We start from the raw sequence: 14,986 nt of genomic DNA on the forward strand, positions 1-14,986 counted from the left end.
GACTGGAAATCTGAGTATTGATAACTGATGTCAGATAGATAAATGGTGCTCTTTTTAAAGACTTCAGGTCTTGGTGTTTATAACATGTCACCAAAAAAAATCTCTTTTGAAATAGTGTGAGTAATTATGTAGAAACCAAAGTGAGGAAAGAAACGTTTCTTTGAGGACAGTTTCTTTTTAATAGACGCAGATGGTTGATAGCTTCATATACAAAGGAAAATAAATCTTATATTTTGAAATATGAAAGCATTTTTTCTTGCTCCAGTGCCATTGTACACTAGTTTTCTAATTCTGAATTTTGTAGATTGTGGTTAGCAATCTAAATTGTACTCTTGTATTCCTCCTATCAACAAAGAAGTCAGAGGAATTTAAAATTACTTAACTGGTAAGATTTTATAGGTTATATTTTTAACTCTACAGGTTAGAATAATATTTAGGGAGTAATAAACTACAACCAATTTAAGAAACTATCAGTAGAGTGCAGAGAGTTGGTGGGGTTTGGTTTTGTTTTCATGCTTAGAATTTCACGTCTAACTCTAGCCTTTTCTTCCAAGGATAATTTGGCATTTAATTTTCTTGTTCAACTTCACGACTTCAATCTGAGGTCCCTTTTCTGATGAGCTGTCAAGTATAGGAATTACAGTTCCTTAGGGCAGCTTAGGGGAAGCCAGGGGAGCCGGGGCGGAAATGAGCCCCCCAAGTTGGGGGCTCAGCAGCCAGTGGGTAGACCTGTCAGCACATCGGCCACGCACAAGTACTCCTTGTCCCAGGTTTTAAAACCACAATTTAAACACACCCCTCGCTCAGTCAGCCCTCTGTGTCTGGTGGTCAGAGAGCTCGCATTCCTGGGACCTGGGTACAGCGGATAGCACTCACGAGCTGGGTGACTCAGGGCGAGGCCGCTGCCGACCCGCAGCGTCGGGGCTCCTGACGGGCCAGGACTGCTGTCCGCTCTCCGCGGCTGGAGAGGCTGGGCCGGCAGCTGCTGGCTCGCTGGCTGCCAGCGGGGCCTTCCCGCCAGGACAGTCGTTTCGAACTGTTTGTCTAGCAGGGCGGTTGGAAATTGCTTTTGTTAACTCCTGATAGAGACCACAGAGAAGGTTTGAGAGCAGCAGATAGAGATGGCGGTGAGGAGATCCCGGTTCAGTTCTGTGCTCTTCCTTCCTGCCGACTGGCTGTACGAAGCCTGAAATCTCTCCCCCAGGTGTCTGCGGCTTGATTGTCCCTCAGGAAGACATGCCTTTCTGTGACTCTGGCATCTGTCCGGACATCATCATGAACCCCCATGGCTTCCCATCTCGAATGACGGTCAGTCTCTTTTTCAGAGATGCTGCTTTTAGGGAAGAGGGCAAGGCACTTGGAGGAGACGGGACCCCGAAACTGATTTTCAGAAAGGGCCCTTTGAGCAAAAATAGGTTCCTGACCAGGTGGGCTGATCTACCGAGGGGAGGCAGAGAGGTCTGGGCTGTTCTTCAATGGCAGTCTTCTGAGTGATGAAGTTACCCCCCAGCAAAAGACTCCGTCACATCAAACCTAATGCATCTCCCTGTCTGCGGTTGTCATTCGTCAGCCTGGGTCCACTACTGACCAGCTTTGGGACTTCAAAATGGCTTAACCCCTTGTTCTCCAGTTTCCTGGTACACAAACAGAGGGAGATAATAGTATCTATCCCACTGGGGTTTTGGAGGCATAAACTGAGGTCACAGTAAGAGAGGGTAAATATTTGCTGCTCTTAATTTGTCACTCTTATTAACAGTAATAGTCTCATAATCTTTGGGGGAAGTAAGGCCAGAGCTAAAAAACCAACAGAATTCCTGCACCACAGGAAGGTGCTCACTCAAATCTGTTCACATCACGCAGGTGGGAAAGCTAATCGAGCTGTTGGCAGGCAAGGCCGGTGTGTTAGATGGCAGATTCCACTACGGCACCGCGTTTGGAGGCAGTAAAGTGAAAGATGTGTGTGAGGACCTCGTCCGCCACGGTTATAACTACTTAGGGAAAGACTACGTTACATCTGGCATCACAGGGTGAGTGTGTGTTTAGACATCTTAAAGGAAAAGTATGATTTTATTAAAGTCCTTAAAATACACAGCTGGACTTTTTTAAGAAATCTGAAACAAGAAAATCCAGGTAGGTGGGGGATGTGGCAGCCAAGCTCTGGTGGTCATGACTTTGCAACGTGTGTGTCTCACATCATCACTCTGCATACTGTTGCTGATGTTGCATGTGAATTATATCTCAGTTACACTGGGGAAGGGGAGAGAAGAGAAGTCTGAACTTAGAAAACTAGGGCTTCCCGGCTGGCTCAGTGGTAAAGAATTCACCTGCCAATGCAAGAGACACAGATTTGACCCCTGATCAGGGAAGATCCCACATGCCTCGAAGCAACTAAGCCCGCATGCCACAACTGTTGAGCCTGTGCTCTAGGTCCTGGAAGCGGCAGCTACTGAGCCCACGCGCCCCAATTACTGAAGCCTGTGCACCTCGAGCCCGTGCTCTGCAAGAAGAGAAGCCTGCCCACTGCAGGGAAGAGTCGCCCCCACCTGCTTGCTGCAACACGAGGAAAGCCTGCAGAGCAGCATGGATCCAGCACAGCCAACAATATAAAACAAATAAATAAAAAAACTTTTTTAAATTAGGAAACTGATAAATTCAGGAATGGTGTTTTGCTGAGGAGGTTTTCATTTAAAAAGTAGAAAAGATCTTATTTACTGAAGTAGGATTACTACACAACTTTTTTAAAGAACACATCAATTGTGTATAATAACAAAAGTCTCTTAACTGTTGGCCTTTCTCTATACTTCTGTGATGAATTTCAGGTATTTTGTGCTCTGACAGATAGCCTGAGGCCTAACGTTTGCACATTCATTCACCAACAGCGTGTTAAATACCTAAGTATATAACAGTGAACAGAATAGACATGGTCCCTGACTTCTGCGTCTGACCATTGAGATTTGTTACTAGACATTAAAAGATATAGATTACTTTCTCAAATGATCTACCCAGACTGTAATGTAAATTTTTTTATGTGTATCGTGGTTGAGATATTATAGAAAATCACATTACAGGAAAAGTGATGGTTCATTTAAAAAATGATTCAGTGAAATAGCTAAGGTCCATTTCAAAAGAAAAGTTGTCATTGCTCAACTGATTGTTTTACTCTTTGCTCCTCATTCAGAAATAATGCAGTAGTTGACCAGAAGGTATGTAGAACTGGTGACTCAATTTGGCGGACCTTCTGAACATAATTTTACTGGAAGATTTGAATGGGTTGTGCTCCGCTTCCTGTGAACAAAACTGTAGACTCTGTCTACACCACCTTCTCCAGTGCCCCCAGCCAAGCCATTCATCTCAGTGGCAAAGTTTGAGAAACACTGTTTTAGCATGTTAGTTAAAAGTTCCATACGGGACTTAGAAACATATTCACCCACCAGCTTTCATCTCGTGTCACATTTCTGAGCATAGTTAAGCGGGAAAATTGCATATGGATTTATTCAATTAATGATAGAATGGCATTAGGTGACAATTCTAGAAATTCTACCATGAAGAGCCATACAATGGCGAAATAGAATCATTTATTATTAAAAGCTGGAAAGAAAGGAGGTCAGTGTACAACTAAGAAAACTGAGATAGAGAGGTCATGCAGTTACTTTGTGACAGGCCGAGGATGAGAATAGTGTCTCCTGACACCCTGTACTGTGTCTTACAAGAATCTGGCTGTACTTAAGCCAGCAGAATGGCTTGATAGATGCAAACGTCTTTGCCGGTGAGGCTGAAAGCATTGTAAGATGTGTACCGTGCAAGCAAGGGCAGGTGCTTTTGTGTCCTGTCTGCCGTGTCTGTTGCTTTCTTTGCTCTTTCCACTCTTCCATCAGGCTGTGGCCCAAAAGTTACTTAGTAGGGAAAGCCCTGGATTTGAATCACTGTACCACTCACCAACTCTTATTTAGCCCTCTGTGCCTGTTTCTTCATCTTAAACGTAGGGAAGACAGTCTCTCCCTCCCTGGACTGTGTATGGGTTAAGTCATGAGTTACATGGCATATACTAGATGCTTCCTTTCTTTTGAGGCAGAAGTTCTGGGGCAGTTGAAAATGTTTTTAAAGGCATCATTCTGGCTGCTCTTGCTCCAAACTGAAGAAAAAAGCTTTCTACTGTCAAAGCATTTAAATATTCACTCTCTTTTGAAACTTTTAGCCCACCTTTTCTAAAGGCCCATGAGTCAGCTCTGTGGCAGATGTTGGCCAAGTACCAGCTGTGTGCCAGGCAATCCATGCAGGGACCGCAGTGGCAAGGAGACAACATGCTTATCCTGCAGAGTTTACTTCTCCTGGGGAAGAGAGGCAGTAATCAGAGAAATAAATGTGTATTTTAATACCAGTGACAGATACTCTGAAGAAAATATTACCTAGGTGAGAGCTGAGACAGTGGGCTTGCACTGTGATGCTGGGGTGCGAGGAGGACCCCATCAGGGTGCACCTCTCTGAAGAGGTGGCGTATTTGACAGAGCCACACGGAAACCTGGTGAAAGAGTGTTTCAGGCAGAGGGGACAGTGAGTGCAAAGGCCCAGTGTTGCTGAAGTAGAGTTGAGTGGTGGCGAGAGAGAATAGAAAATGAGTCAGGTGGACAGGAAGCAGCTTGTGTTAACCCTTGTGGCTATGATACACAGTTTGGGTGATAACAGATTCTGAATGTAATGGGGAACCATTGGGAATCGAGAGCAGAATGACCTGCTGTGAGCTCTGTTTTAGAAGGAATCACTCTGGCTTACTGTGTAAAGGATAGATTGTTGAGAGATTGTAGTAGAATCTGTTGTAGAAGCAGAGAGACAGATCAGAGGATTGTCTGCAGTGGTCCAGGCAAGAAAGGAGGGTGACTTGACAAGGGGAGCAACCCTGAAAGAAGGGCTGTCCTGTACACACTCTTTCACAACCTGTTTACATTTTTTTCACTATTCTTTTTAATTGAATGACTTTTAATTTTACAGTGCTTTATGATTTTCAGAAGTTTCACACATGGCTTCATATAATCCCATAATAACCCTTTTTCTCCTACCCCTATATTGCCCCTCTCTCTCCCCTCTCCCCACTGGTAACCAGTAGTTTGTTCTTTATATCTATGAGTCTGGTTCTTTTTTGTTTTATTTACTAATTTACTATAATTTTTAGATTTCTACATATAAGTGATATCATATGGTATTAGACTTTCTCTGGCTTTTTCACTTAGCATCAGGCCCTGCAAGTTCACCTGTGTTGCTGCAAATGGCAAAATGTCATTCTTCTTTATGCCTGAGTAGCATTCCATTGTATAGATATACCACATCTTCTTTATCCACTCATCTGTTGATGGACACTCAGATTGCTTCCATACCTTGGTGATTGTAAATAATTTAAAAGTTTTGTTTGGAAACACCAAAGACCCCAAAGAACCAAAACAATCTTGAGAAAGAAGAGGAGAGCTGGAGGAATCACTCTACCTAACTTCAGACTGTACTACAAAGCTATAGTAATCAAAACAGTATGGTACTGGCATAAAAACAAACAGATCAATAGAACAAGATAGAAATCCCAGAATTAAGCCCACACACTATGGTTAATTAATCTGTGACAAAGGAGGCAAGAATATACAGTGGAGAAAAGACAGCCTTTTCAATAAGTGGTGCTGGGAAAACTGGACAGCTACATGTAAAAGAATGAAATTAGAACAAACTCTAACACCATACACAAAACAAACTTAAAATGGATGAAAGACTTAAATGCAGGACCAGATACTATAAAACTTCAAGAGAAAAACATAGGCAGAATACTGTTTGACATTAAGTTGCAGCAGTGTTTTTTTTTAATCCATCTCCTAAAGCAAAGGATACAAAAGCAAAAATAAGCAAATGGGACCTAATTAAACTGAAAAGCTTTTGCACAGTAAAAGAAGCATCAATAAAACAAAAAGATAATCTAATGAATGGGAGAAGATATTTGCAAATGATAAGACTGATAAGTGGACAGGGTTAATATCCAATATATAAAAAGAGCTCATATGGCTCAACATCGAAAAAACAAAAACCTGATTAAAAACTGGATAGAAGAACGGAATAGACTTTCTCCGAAGAGGACAGGCAGATGACCAACAGGCACATGAAAAGTTTTGCTAGTTTTGCTAGTTTCAGCATTGCTGGTTATCGGGGAGATGCAGCTCAAAACCATAATGAGATACCACCTCACACCTGTTAGAATGGCTGAATGGCTGTCATCAAAGAGAACAGAAATAACAAATGTTGGAGAGGATGTGGAGAAAAGGGAGCCCTTGTACACTGTTGGTGGGGATGTAAATTGGTGCAGCCACTGTACAAACAGTATGGATATTTCTGAAAAAGCAAAAAATAAAAACTACCATATGACTCAGGAATTCCATTCCTGGTTGTATATCCAAAAAAACCAAAACCACTAATTTGAAAAGGTACATGCACACAGTGTTCATAAATTTTTATTTCTTAATTGAACAGTGTATCTTTTATTGCATCTGTGGTACTTTTATATTTTCAGTTCTAGCATTTTGTTCACTGCAGTCTGAAAGTCACTCTCTTGCCCATTCATTCAGTCATAAACTCATTCAAAAACAGATTAGGACCGGCTGCCAGTGATGAGTCCTAAAAAAGGCTGTCTCTTGTTAGTCCAAACTTAGTTCTTAACCTAAAACTCTGACCTTTCTTGCAGTGAGCCCTTGGAAGCATACATCTATTTTGGGCCTGTGTACTATCAGAAACTGAAACACATGGTGCTTGATAAGATGCATGCCCGGGCCCGGGGACCAAGAGCTGTCCTTACCAGGTAAGAGAAAAGCATTTATAATGTAGTCAAGTCTACGTTGCATTTCTCAGATGTAGCAGTAGGCAGATGTCAAAATTTAGGGTGTTAGGCATCAACAAAAATCACATGTCTGATTAACGTGAGAAAATAGCCACCAATTGAAAATCAGTTCATAGGTAAGCAGACCCATGGAAGGTCTTGCCAGTAGTCTCCTAACAAAAGTCGTTTATCCTGCACCAGTTGGGGCTTGGGTCCCTAACCTTTTAAAGTATTCTCAAGCCCAGCAGATACGTAAACCACAGGGAGTCCATTTGGGAGCCAGTAGGAGGCCAGTTCTCATACAAGAGGGAACAGCCTGAGTGGGACACACAGAACCTTCCCAGTCTCTGGGGAACCTCCCAACTGGCTCGGGAACTCCATCCTTCCAAGGGATTCCTGATCTATTCCAAATTTTATAGAAAACTCTGTCTGCTTCTTTCCATGTTTAATTTATATCTTAACAGTAAAGCTCCTCTCTGGAGCCTTGGCAATGACTGTTGGGGACCCACGTTTCTTCCATAGTGTGTTCTGCTTAGTTTTTCTATTTTTAAATGACAGAGAACTGAGACATCTTTGAAAATACTCGAGGCTTTCTCCCCTGATTTGAGAACTGTACTGTGCTGATAATGATGATAGTGATGGTGATGGTAATGCTAGCACTGCTGTTTTATGTGATTATATGTTAACTTATTGTTATATCACAGAATATTGTGTAATTATTATTTCCATCTATTAATAATATTAGCAGCCACTTGGGTTACATCTTTTCTCCTGAAGGCTCTTCGGGATAGATTGTCTTACATGTGTTTTTACAAATGAGACTGAGGCTGAGTAGCATGCTTTTGGTCACTGTCTATAAGCACTTTGACAAATATCATACAATATCACTTACATGTGGAATCAAGAAAAATGGTACAGATGGGCTTATTTGAGAACCTACTGTATTGCACAAGGATCTCTATTCAGTGATCTGTGGTGACCTAACTGGGAAGGAAATCTGAAAAAGAGTGGATATATGTTTATATATATAGCTGAGTCACTTTGCTGTACGGCAGAAACTAACAATATTGTCAACCAACTATACACCAATAGGAAATTAATTTTAAAAAATAGAAGCAGTTTGAATCCAGGTGAGCCCTGCTCTGAAGCCTTGTGCTCTCAGCCAGCATGTGATGCCGCCTCTGTTTGTTTAGTACAAACACATTTGTCTGACTTCTTCCAAAGGCAGCCCACTGAAGGTCGGTCTCGCGATGGTGGTTTGCGTCTTGGAGAAATGGAACGTGACTGTTTAATCGGCTATGGAGCCAGTATGCTTTTACTAGAGAGACTAATGATTTCAAGTGACGCCTTTGAGGTCGATGTCTGTGGGCAGTGCGGACTTCTGGGGTACTCAGGCTGGTAAGTGGATACCACATGTCTCTCACACCACATCCCTCGCCTCTTAAATCACAGCTAGTGTTTCACCCTGCATCTTTCCCACATATCCTCCAGCCTTCCCCATCCAGGCATTCCGGAATTCAGGATTCTGTATGTACGTGCTTAGTTTGTCTGCCTAATGTTCTGCTCTCTACAACCACTAGAGTTTAAACTCCTAAGATGACTTTGTCTTCTTCTTAATGTTATCTCAAGTACCTTTTATAACACTATTCACCTGTAAATACTAGCAGATTCAGAATTACAGCATATTTTAACTAGTATCCTTCAGTAGAAGACCGTGTCAAATGCCCTTGTTTAACCTCAAACCCGAAGAACCAGGTATGTTGCCCCAGCTCTTAGAGCAAATTGGTGACAGAGCCGGGGCCTTGTCTGTATCCTCTCTGCTTTACACTTGGCCTGTGAATTCCCTGAAGTCAGAGACCACGTCTGTCTCAGTTTTTCAGTCAACAAACATTGAGTAAGAATCAGCCACATGCCAGACACTGTTCTGGGCCCCAGAGTCACAGTGGTGAGTAAGACAGATGAATGGCTGCTCCCAGGGAGCTTGTCTTCTGGCTCATTCTAACTCCACTCTGTCTTCTTTACCTCTGCTTCTCCAGCCTCGGACCTTTTTGATGCTAAATAAAATATAATTGCTTAGGGTTATCCATAGGTAAATTGCATAATTCATAAAGTTTGTAATTTCTGTGTTGAGTTCAGTACACAGGCCAGTTAAAAGGTGATACTCCGTATTTGTGCTCGTTTTCCTCCTTGTACTGGTTCTGCTCTACCACTGCGGAGCAGCTGCTCTCCTTGGGTTAGTCGTGATCCAGAGCCCTGAAATACCCCTGCAGGCAGGAGGGCCAGCAGTTCCCTGGTGTTTACTCACTCTTCTGCCAGAGATGAGGTCTGGCAAGGTATAAGGCAGATGCTGTGGGACAGGAAATAGCCTCAACTCCCTCACCCACCCGCCCAGAGCCCCTTTCCCCAGAGTCCCCCTTCAGAGCCTCCTTCCAGAGAGAGCCCCAACTTTTTGCCATCTGTCGTTGCCAGTTTCTTGGTGAATGAAAGCAAATCAAGAGTTGGAATGAGTGAACTTCTTTGAACACAGTGTATATACCTTGCTAGTTACACGACAAAACCCTTTAGCCAATTATTTTATGACTTTTTTTTTGGTGTAAAATATTTGAGAAGGAGTCGTCTGTTTCTTCTTGTCTGTGAAAAAATCGTTTCATATTAAAAAACCAACACAAGAGGTGGCTGTTTGCACTTTGTTCCTTTCCTACGATGGCAGAGAGGAGGTGACAGTCTTCTAAGCATAAGCCTGGGCATTGCTTTTATCAGTGACATGGGAGGGGGTGTTTTAATTCTGAGATGTCTGTCTGTCTTTTGAAATGCATATTGAGTTTGCTTTTTATTGTTCTGGCTGTGTAGCACACCAACAAATGTGTAATAGCGAGATGCCTGGAACTAGTTGCACTATGCTTAAGTCTTCTAATTTGGCGCAAGAATTCTTTTTTTTTTTAAGCTTAACCTACAAACACTATTTCTCATATATGGAGACAGGGAAGTTCAAGATCAAGGTATCAGCAGATGTGCTGTCTGGAGAAGGCCTACTTCCTGGTTCGTAGACAGCCATCCTCTGGCACAAGGATCTCAAAGTAATTTATTTTGAAAAGATGGTGCAGGGGAATCATTTTATTAAGAACAGGGATCATGAGACTTCAGAGAGTTTCCTTTTCTTCTCTATTCTCCCCACATTCCCTCCTGCGCCTCCCCCTCAAAGAAGAAAGAGAGAGTGTGTGTGACAGGGAAGAGAGAGGAAAAAAGAACGGAAACAGTAGATGAGCTTCATTCACACCCTTTGAAGACCTTCCCCTGTCTTCCGCTAAATACTCGGGGAAACTCACGTAAGCCATGGTTGATCCCCTCGTTCTTCTGTTAAATTCTCATCTCTGCTGCTTCGATTCTGTCTCATTTAGAGATCGTTTGATGGCAGTGCCTGATTTTGAAGCTCATGTGTTCAATGTGTGTTGTATTTGAAATCCCTTGAAAGAGGACTAACTCAGGTTATACAGTTTAAGGGTCTTTACTGTAATTAAACAGACCTGAATATGCCGTAGGTCTGATTCTGAGTGGCCTGTGTATACCCTTGTTCCCAACAGAAAAAAATAAAATCGTCACCCACTCTGGGAGTCTGCACCCTCCTCGCACTGCTGCCCAGCAGAGGGGCCTAACGATGCTGTCGTTTTCCCGTCCTTACCTGATGAGGCACGCCTGGTTGTGTGGGAGGGAGCACGGGGCATTTGTTGGAGGAAGTCGCTCTTTAATGAACAGCACAATGGAGGCTGAGTAATTAGAGCGGTTCAGAACCTTGAAACTGGCCTTTTGTCAGTGATTTGCACATTAGTAAGGCATTGCTATGGGGATGTTTACAGCAAGACTGTTGTTCTGCAGAAGACAGGAGGGCGTAAGTCACAAAAAGAGAGGAAAACTGCCGAGAAAAGAAAATCCCTATTCAGATAATTAGCTCGTAGAGGATATTTTACTGGACAGTCATTCCTCATGTGAAGCCACAGCCTCCTTCAGCTGCCTTCACCTTAAAAAATCAGTTTCTTTTCTTGTTGTTTGGGTCAAGTCTCTTCCTTTGGGACTCTTTCAGAAATAGGGTAAAACATTGTATATTTTTATTTATGTGTGTTTTATCTATATATGTGCATGTTTTATCTGTATATATTTATACATGTATATATGTGCATTGGAACATCTTAAATGATGAGAAATATTTAATAATAGAGAAGATGAGTGGAGTTTTTGGATTATGAATCAGCACATATGGAAACTTTAAACAGCTGAGCTTGGATTGAAGTCACAGGGTAATGTACTGGTCAGGAGAATCAGCAAGACATTCCCCCAGTTAAATCCATTTCTCCAGTTTAATTAAAGCATGAACGTGATTTCTGAATAAATTAGATCAACCCAGGCACATTTAAAAGCATAATTCATAAAATGTAATGCATTAATGAGATCTTTAGGTAATCTTTTAGGAAAAAGTCATCCATAATGTTCTATTATTAGTGTTGATGGAATCAGATCTCCACAGTGCTTGTTAAGGTCTCTGCAGGTCCTCCGGTGGGGACCCAGGCATGGGTCCATCATGACTTGTCATTTTTCCCTCCACCTCTCCTTGGAAAGTTCATATCTACATAGTCACCCACCATCTTGTTCAAATTCTCAACCTTAATGCTTTGCTTTTCTAAAATTAATGAAGCTTTATTTTACTGATGGCAAAAATGAGCCCTGAATATTTTTATAATATTCAGTTTTTAAAAATACATATATATAGAAAAAATACAAATTGTCACGTTTGTGACAATACAAATTCCTGCCACCCACAGATGACCACTGTCAACATTTTAGTGACCCTTTGGGGACATTTCTGTTTGCCAGTAGTTCTGTGGTTTAGTTGCTAAGTCATGTCGGACTCATGGACTATAGCCCACCAGGCTCCTCTGTCCATGGGATTCTCTAGGCAAGAATGCTGGAGTGGGTTGCCATTTCCTTCTCCAAATAGTTCTGTACCCTTTTTTATTTTAAATCATGAACCCCTTTGAGATTCTGATAGTAGCATAAAAATAAAATTATATACACCAGAAAATCTGGTTACAGATGATTTTGGAAGCTTCATACATTTACTGAAACCCGTCTGAGAACCCCCCATGTAATCATGCTGTTGAGTAGACTGCTTTTTCACTCCACACTATGTCCTGGACACCTTTACATTTCATTAATCTGGGTCTGGCTGCACAGGATTATTCTGCATAAATGTCCTGTAATCACAGAACCAGTAATTTATTGAACATGTGAGTTCTAGCTTTATGCTGTTATAACCAGTTTGACCATGAACATTCTTGTGCCACTTTTGTGGTTACTCAGTGAAATGACACGCACCTCTTCATGTTTAACTCACGTTGTCTTATTGTTCTCGTCTGCCGATCACTAAGGAATCTCCCTCCAGCCCCCCGTCAGCACTGACTTCTAAGCCATGGTTGCTGTCTCTCCTACATTCATTTTGCACCCTGTTACCTGGGAGGATCCAGTTTTCTACCTGTTAAGTTTCAGGATATGTACTGGAAATCTATTGTCCCAGGTACCCCAGACCCTTGAGGTATAGGATGAGGTCCTATTTTGGTCTGAAACCTAAGAGAATAATTCAGTTTCTCCCCTGGGACCCTTCTTCCGTTGTAGCCATTGATTAAGCTCTAGGTTCAGTTCACTGGCTTTTCCTGAAGGAAGAGAAAAGAAAACTAATTGAAAGAGCAGACGTGTTGCCTCAGAGCGGGTGCTGTTGTGAAGATAAAGTGGGAATACATGAACACACACAGGAATCAGTGCATTGTGAGTGCAGTGGCCTCCAGGACTAAGGGAAATATCTGTGCTTGAAGAGCCCTGGAAAAATAAGTAGCATTTGACTGGACACCACCTTCCTATATGAGTCTTCTCTTGCCCTTCACACTTGAAACATTTCAGTGACAGAAAGCAAATTGAGCATCTTATCTAGAATTGTATAGAGCAGTAGTAGCTTTTCAACTACAGGGATAGGGACTAAATTGTTTTGAAATTCTTTCAACAACAAAGACTAAATCTGAGTGACTTTCAGATGGTTCAGATTTCTGGGCCTCATTCAAAACAAGTATATAGGCAGATATTTTGCATTTTAAAGAGAACGGTCTAGAAGTATGGATGCAATTGATTAAAAGTATGTGCTTTTAAAACTGGGGGAGTGGTACTTGGTTTGTTTTTTTCTTTTCCTGCCTTGGATGCTTCTTTTTATTCCAGGGGTGTATACATACATATTTGGAGAAGGAAATGGCAACCCACTCCAGTATTCTTGCCCAGAGATTTTCATGGATAGAGGAGCCTGGCGGGCCACAGTCCGTGGGGTCGCAGAGAGTCGGACACCACTGAGTGACTCACACTTGGACGCTCACACACACGGGTTGACAGTGTGAATGAACGCTGAGGACTAGGCCACGCACGACTCAATAGGATGGCCGTGGGGTGGTGCCGAGCGCGTCTCCCCTCCTCGCTGCCTCTGCCCCTGGGCTGCTGCCCCTCTAACGCAGCTGACTTGGGTTTCAGGTGCCACTTCTGCAAGTCGTCCTGCCACGTGTCCTCACTGCGCATCCCGTACGCCTGCAAGCTGCTCTTCCAGGAACTGCAGTCCATGAACATCATCCCCAGGCTGAAACTGTCCAAATACAACGAGTAAGGAGGGACCAGATGGTTATGTAAAGAGAACAGTCGATATGTCCAATGCAGTGGAAAGCAGAAGAGATGAGGACCACCTCTTCAAACATCCTTTGAATTGTTCTCTCTCTCAAAAAACACTAACCACATAATTGATGGAGAGGTTTTTTTTACACATTGGGAGACTTGGCTGAATAACCTTCATCAACGAACCTTATGCCACAGGAGAGGTGCCAACGATACCGACTCTAGTGAAGTCTCTTGTCCATATACCAAATGTGATTCGCAAGTGGATGTGAACTAAAAGATAAACTTATTTATGTCCTGGTGTCTTGAAATTTACTCATTAGAAAGACCTTCCTCCTTAAGAAAGTAATGTTAATGTTTAGGGTCAAAGAAAACTCAAGATTCTTAGGAAACAGGAAGAATCTGTTTGAGTTGGTTGACTCCTTTGTCCGGGAGGCTGTTCTGAGCTGTGTCTGTAGGAAAGACAAGAGCAGGAAGCTGAGAGGATAAGCGGGGTCTGTCTTGTCTGGTGCAGTGGGGGGATAGATTTTCCCAACAATTGAATCTTGTCTTTATACACCCAACTTTTTAATTCTATTAATAAATGTCTTCCTACCCTCTTAAGTTTACCAAGGATGTCACTTTTTCTTAAGGACTAACTGCTACTCTTCTAAACCCCCATGATCATATGCAATAACATTTGTTGAGTATCTGAAAATAATTCCATGTTGTTAAGTTTTCCATCCTTTCCATTCCTGCCGGGATGTTTAGCAGTTCATTTGGTTTTTAATCAGACAGCACTCTTCATCTGATTCTCTAATGGGTTGTTCTTAATTGCTCCGCCCCGAAGCCAGATAAGTACTTGTGTTAGTGTTGTTTATAAGTCAGAAAAGCTTTGATTAATGACCTAAGACCGGGTCCCCAGCATGTCACATTCAACCTGTGCCACAGACTCTTAGTAGGGTTCTAGAATCAAGGTCCAGAGTCAGATATGGTTGAGAGACATGGTGTATCCACGTTAAACTGCCATGGACTTGTTCAGAGGCTTTACCGAGCGGCTGTGTGCTGGGACTCTCTGAAAGAGGAAGCCAAGCTCGACAGTCTCACTCAGGTCCTGGAGGTTTCTTAGGATGGACTGCAGGGGAGCAGACCTTCTCCAGCCATCTCCACATGTCTCTGTTCCCTTCAGGGACTGGGTAGGATTTACAAAGGCAGAGGGGTTTGAATGCCCAGATCTCTCACTTCAGCTGGTGGTTCCTTCTTTGCTTCTGGCTTTGTTGTCCTCAAGAGTGTCGGTGCCTGAAGATGACTCTACTAGACTGAATGTGTATGTCCTGCAGTTCGTGGGCCGTTTAAGGAGCTTTGTACGGTAACGTTGACTATTTCCTGTTACCTACATGACAACTCCACTATCAACCCTGCTAAAGATGCCGTAGCCCTGCCCCGTGAGGCTCGCCACGACAGTGACCCCTG

General features: G+C 42.7%; 1 protein-coding gene across 2 annotated transcripts in view; it reads left to right on the forward strand.

The window, feature by feature from the left end:
• POLR3B (RNA polymerase III subunit B) overlaps window positions 1-14,142 on the forward strand; it is a 108,233-nt gene extending 94,091 nt beyond the window's left edge. Inside the window, exons 24-28 of one of the 2 annotated variants that reach the window (XM_065938420.1) lie at window positions 1,205-1,308; window positions 1,861-2,027; window positions 6,710-6,823; window positions 8,066-8,239; window positions 13,400-14,142. In XM_065938420.1, coding sequence (XP_065794492.1) covers window positions 1,205-1,308; window positions 1,861-2,027; window positions 6,710-6,823; window positions 8,066-8,239; window positions 13,400-13,529 — 689 coding nt within the window. In that variant the 3' untranslated portion in view covers window positions 13,530-14,142. Of the gene's footprint in view, window positions 1-1,204; window positions 1,309-1,860; window positions 2,028-6,709; window positions 6,824-8,065; window positions 8,240-13,399 lie in introns of those variants that run through there. The other variant, XR_010663585.1, reaches the window with a different exon arrangement.
• Window positions 14,143-14,986: the final 844 nt, after the last annotated feature.

The sequence above is a fragment of the Muntiacus reevesi genome, chromosome 1 (assembly GCF_963930625.1).
Source record: "Muntiacus reevesi chromosome 1, mMunRee1.1, whole genome shotgun sequence".
Lineage (NCBI taxonomy): Eukaryota > Metazoa > Chordata > Mammalia > Artiodactyla > Cervidae > Muntiacus > Muntiacus reevesi.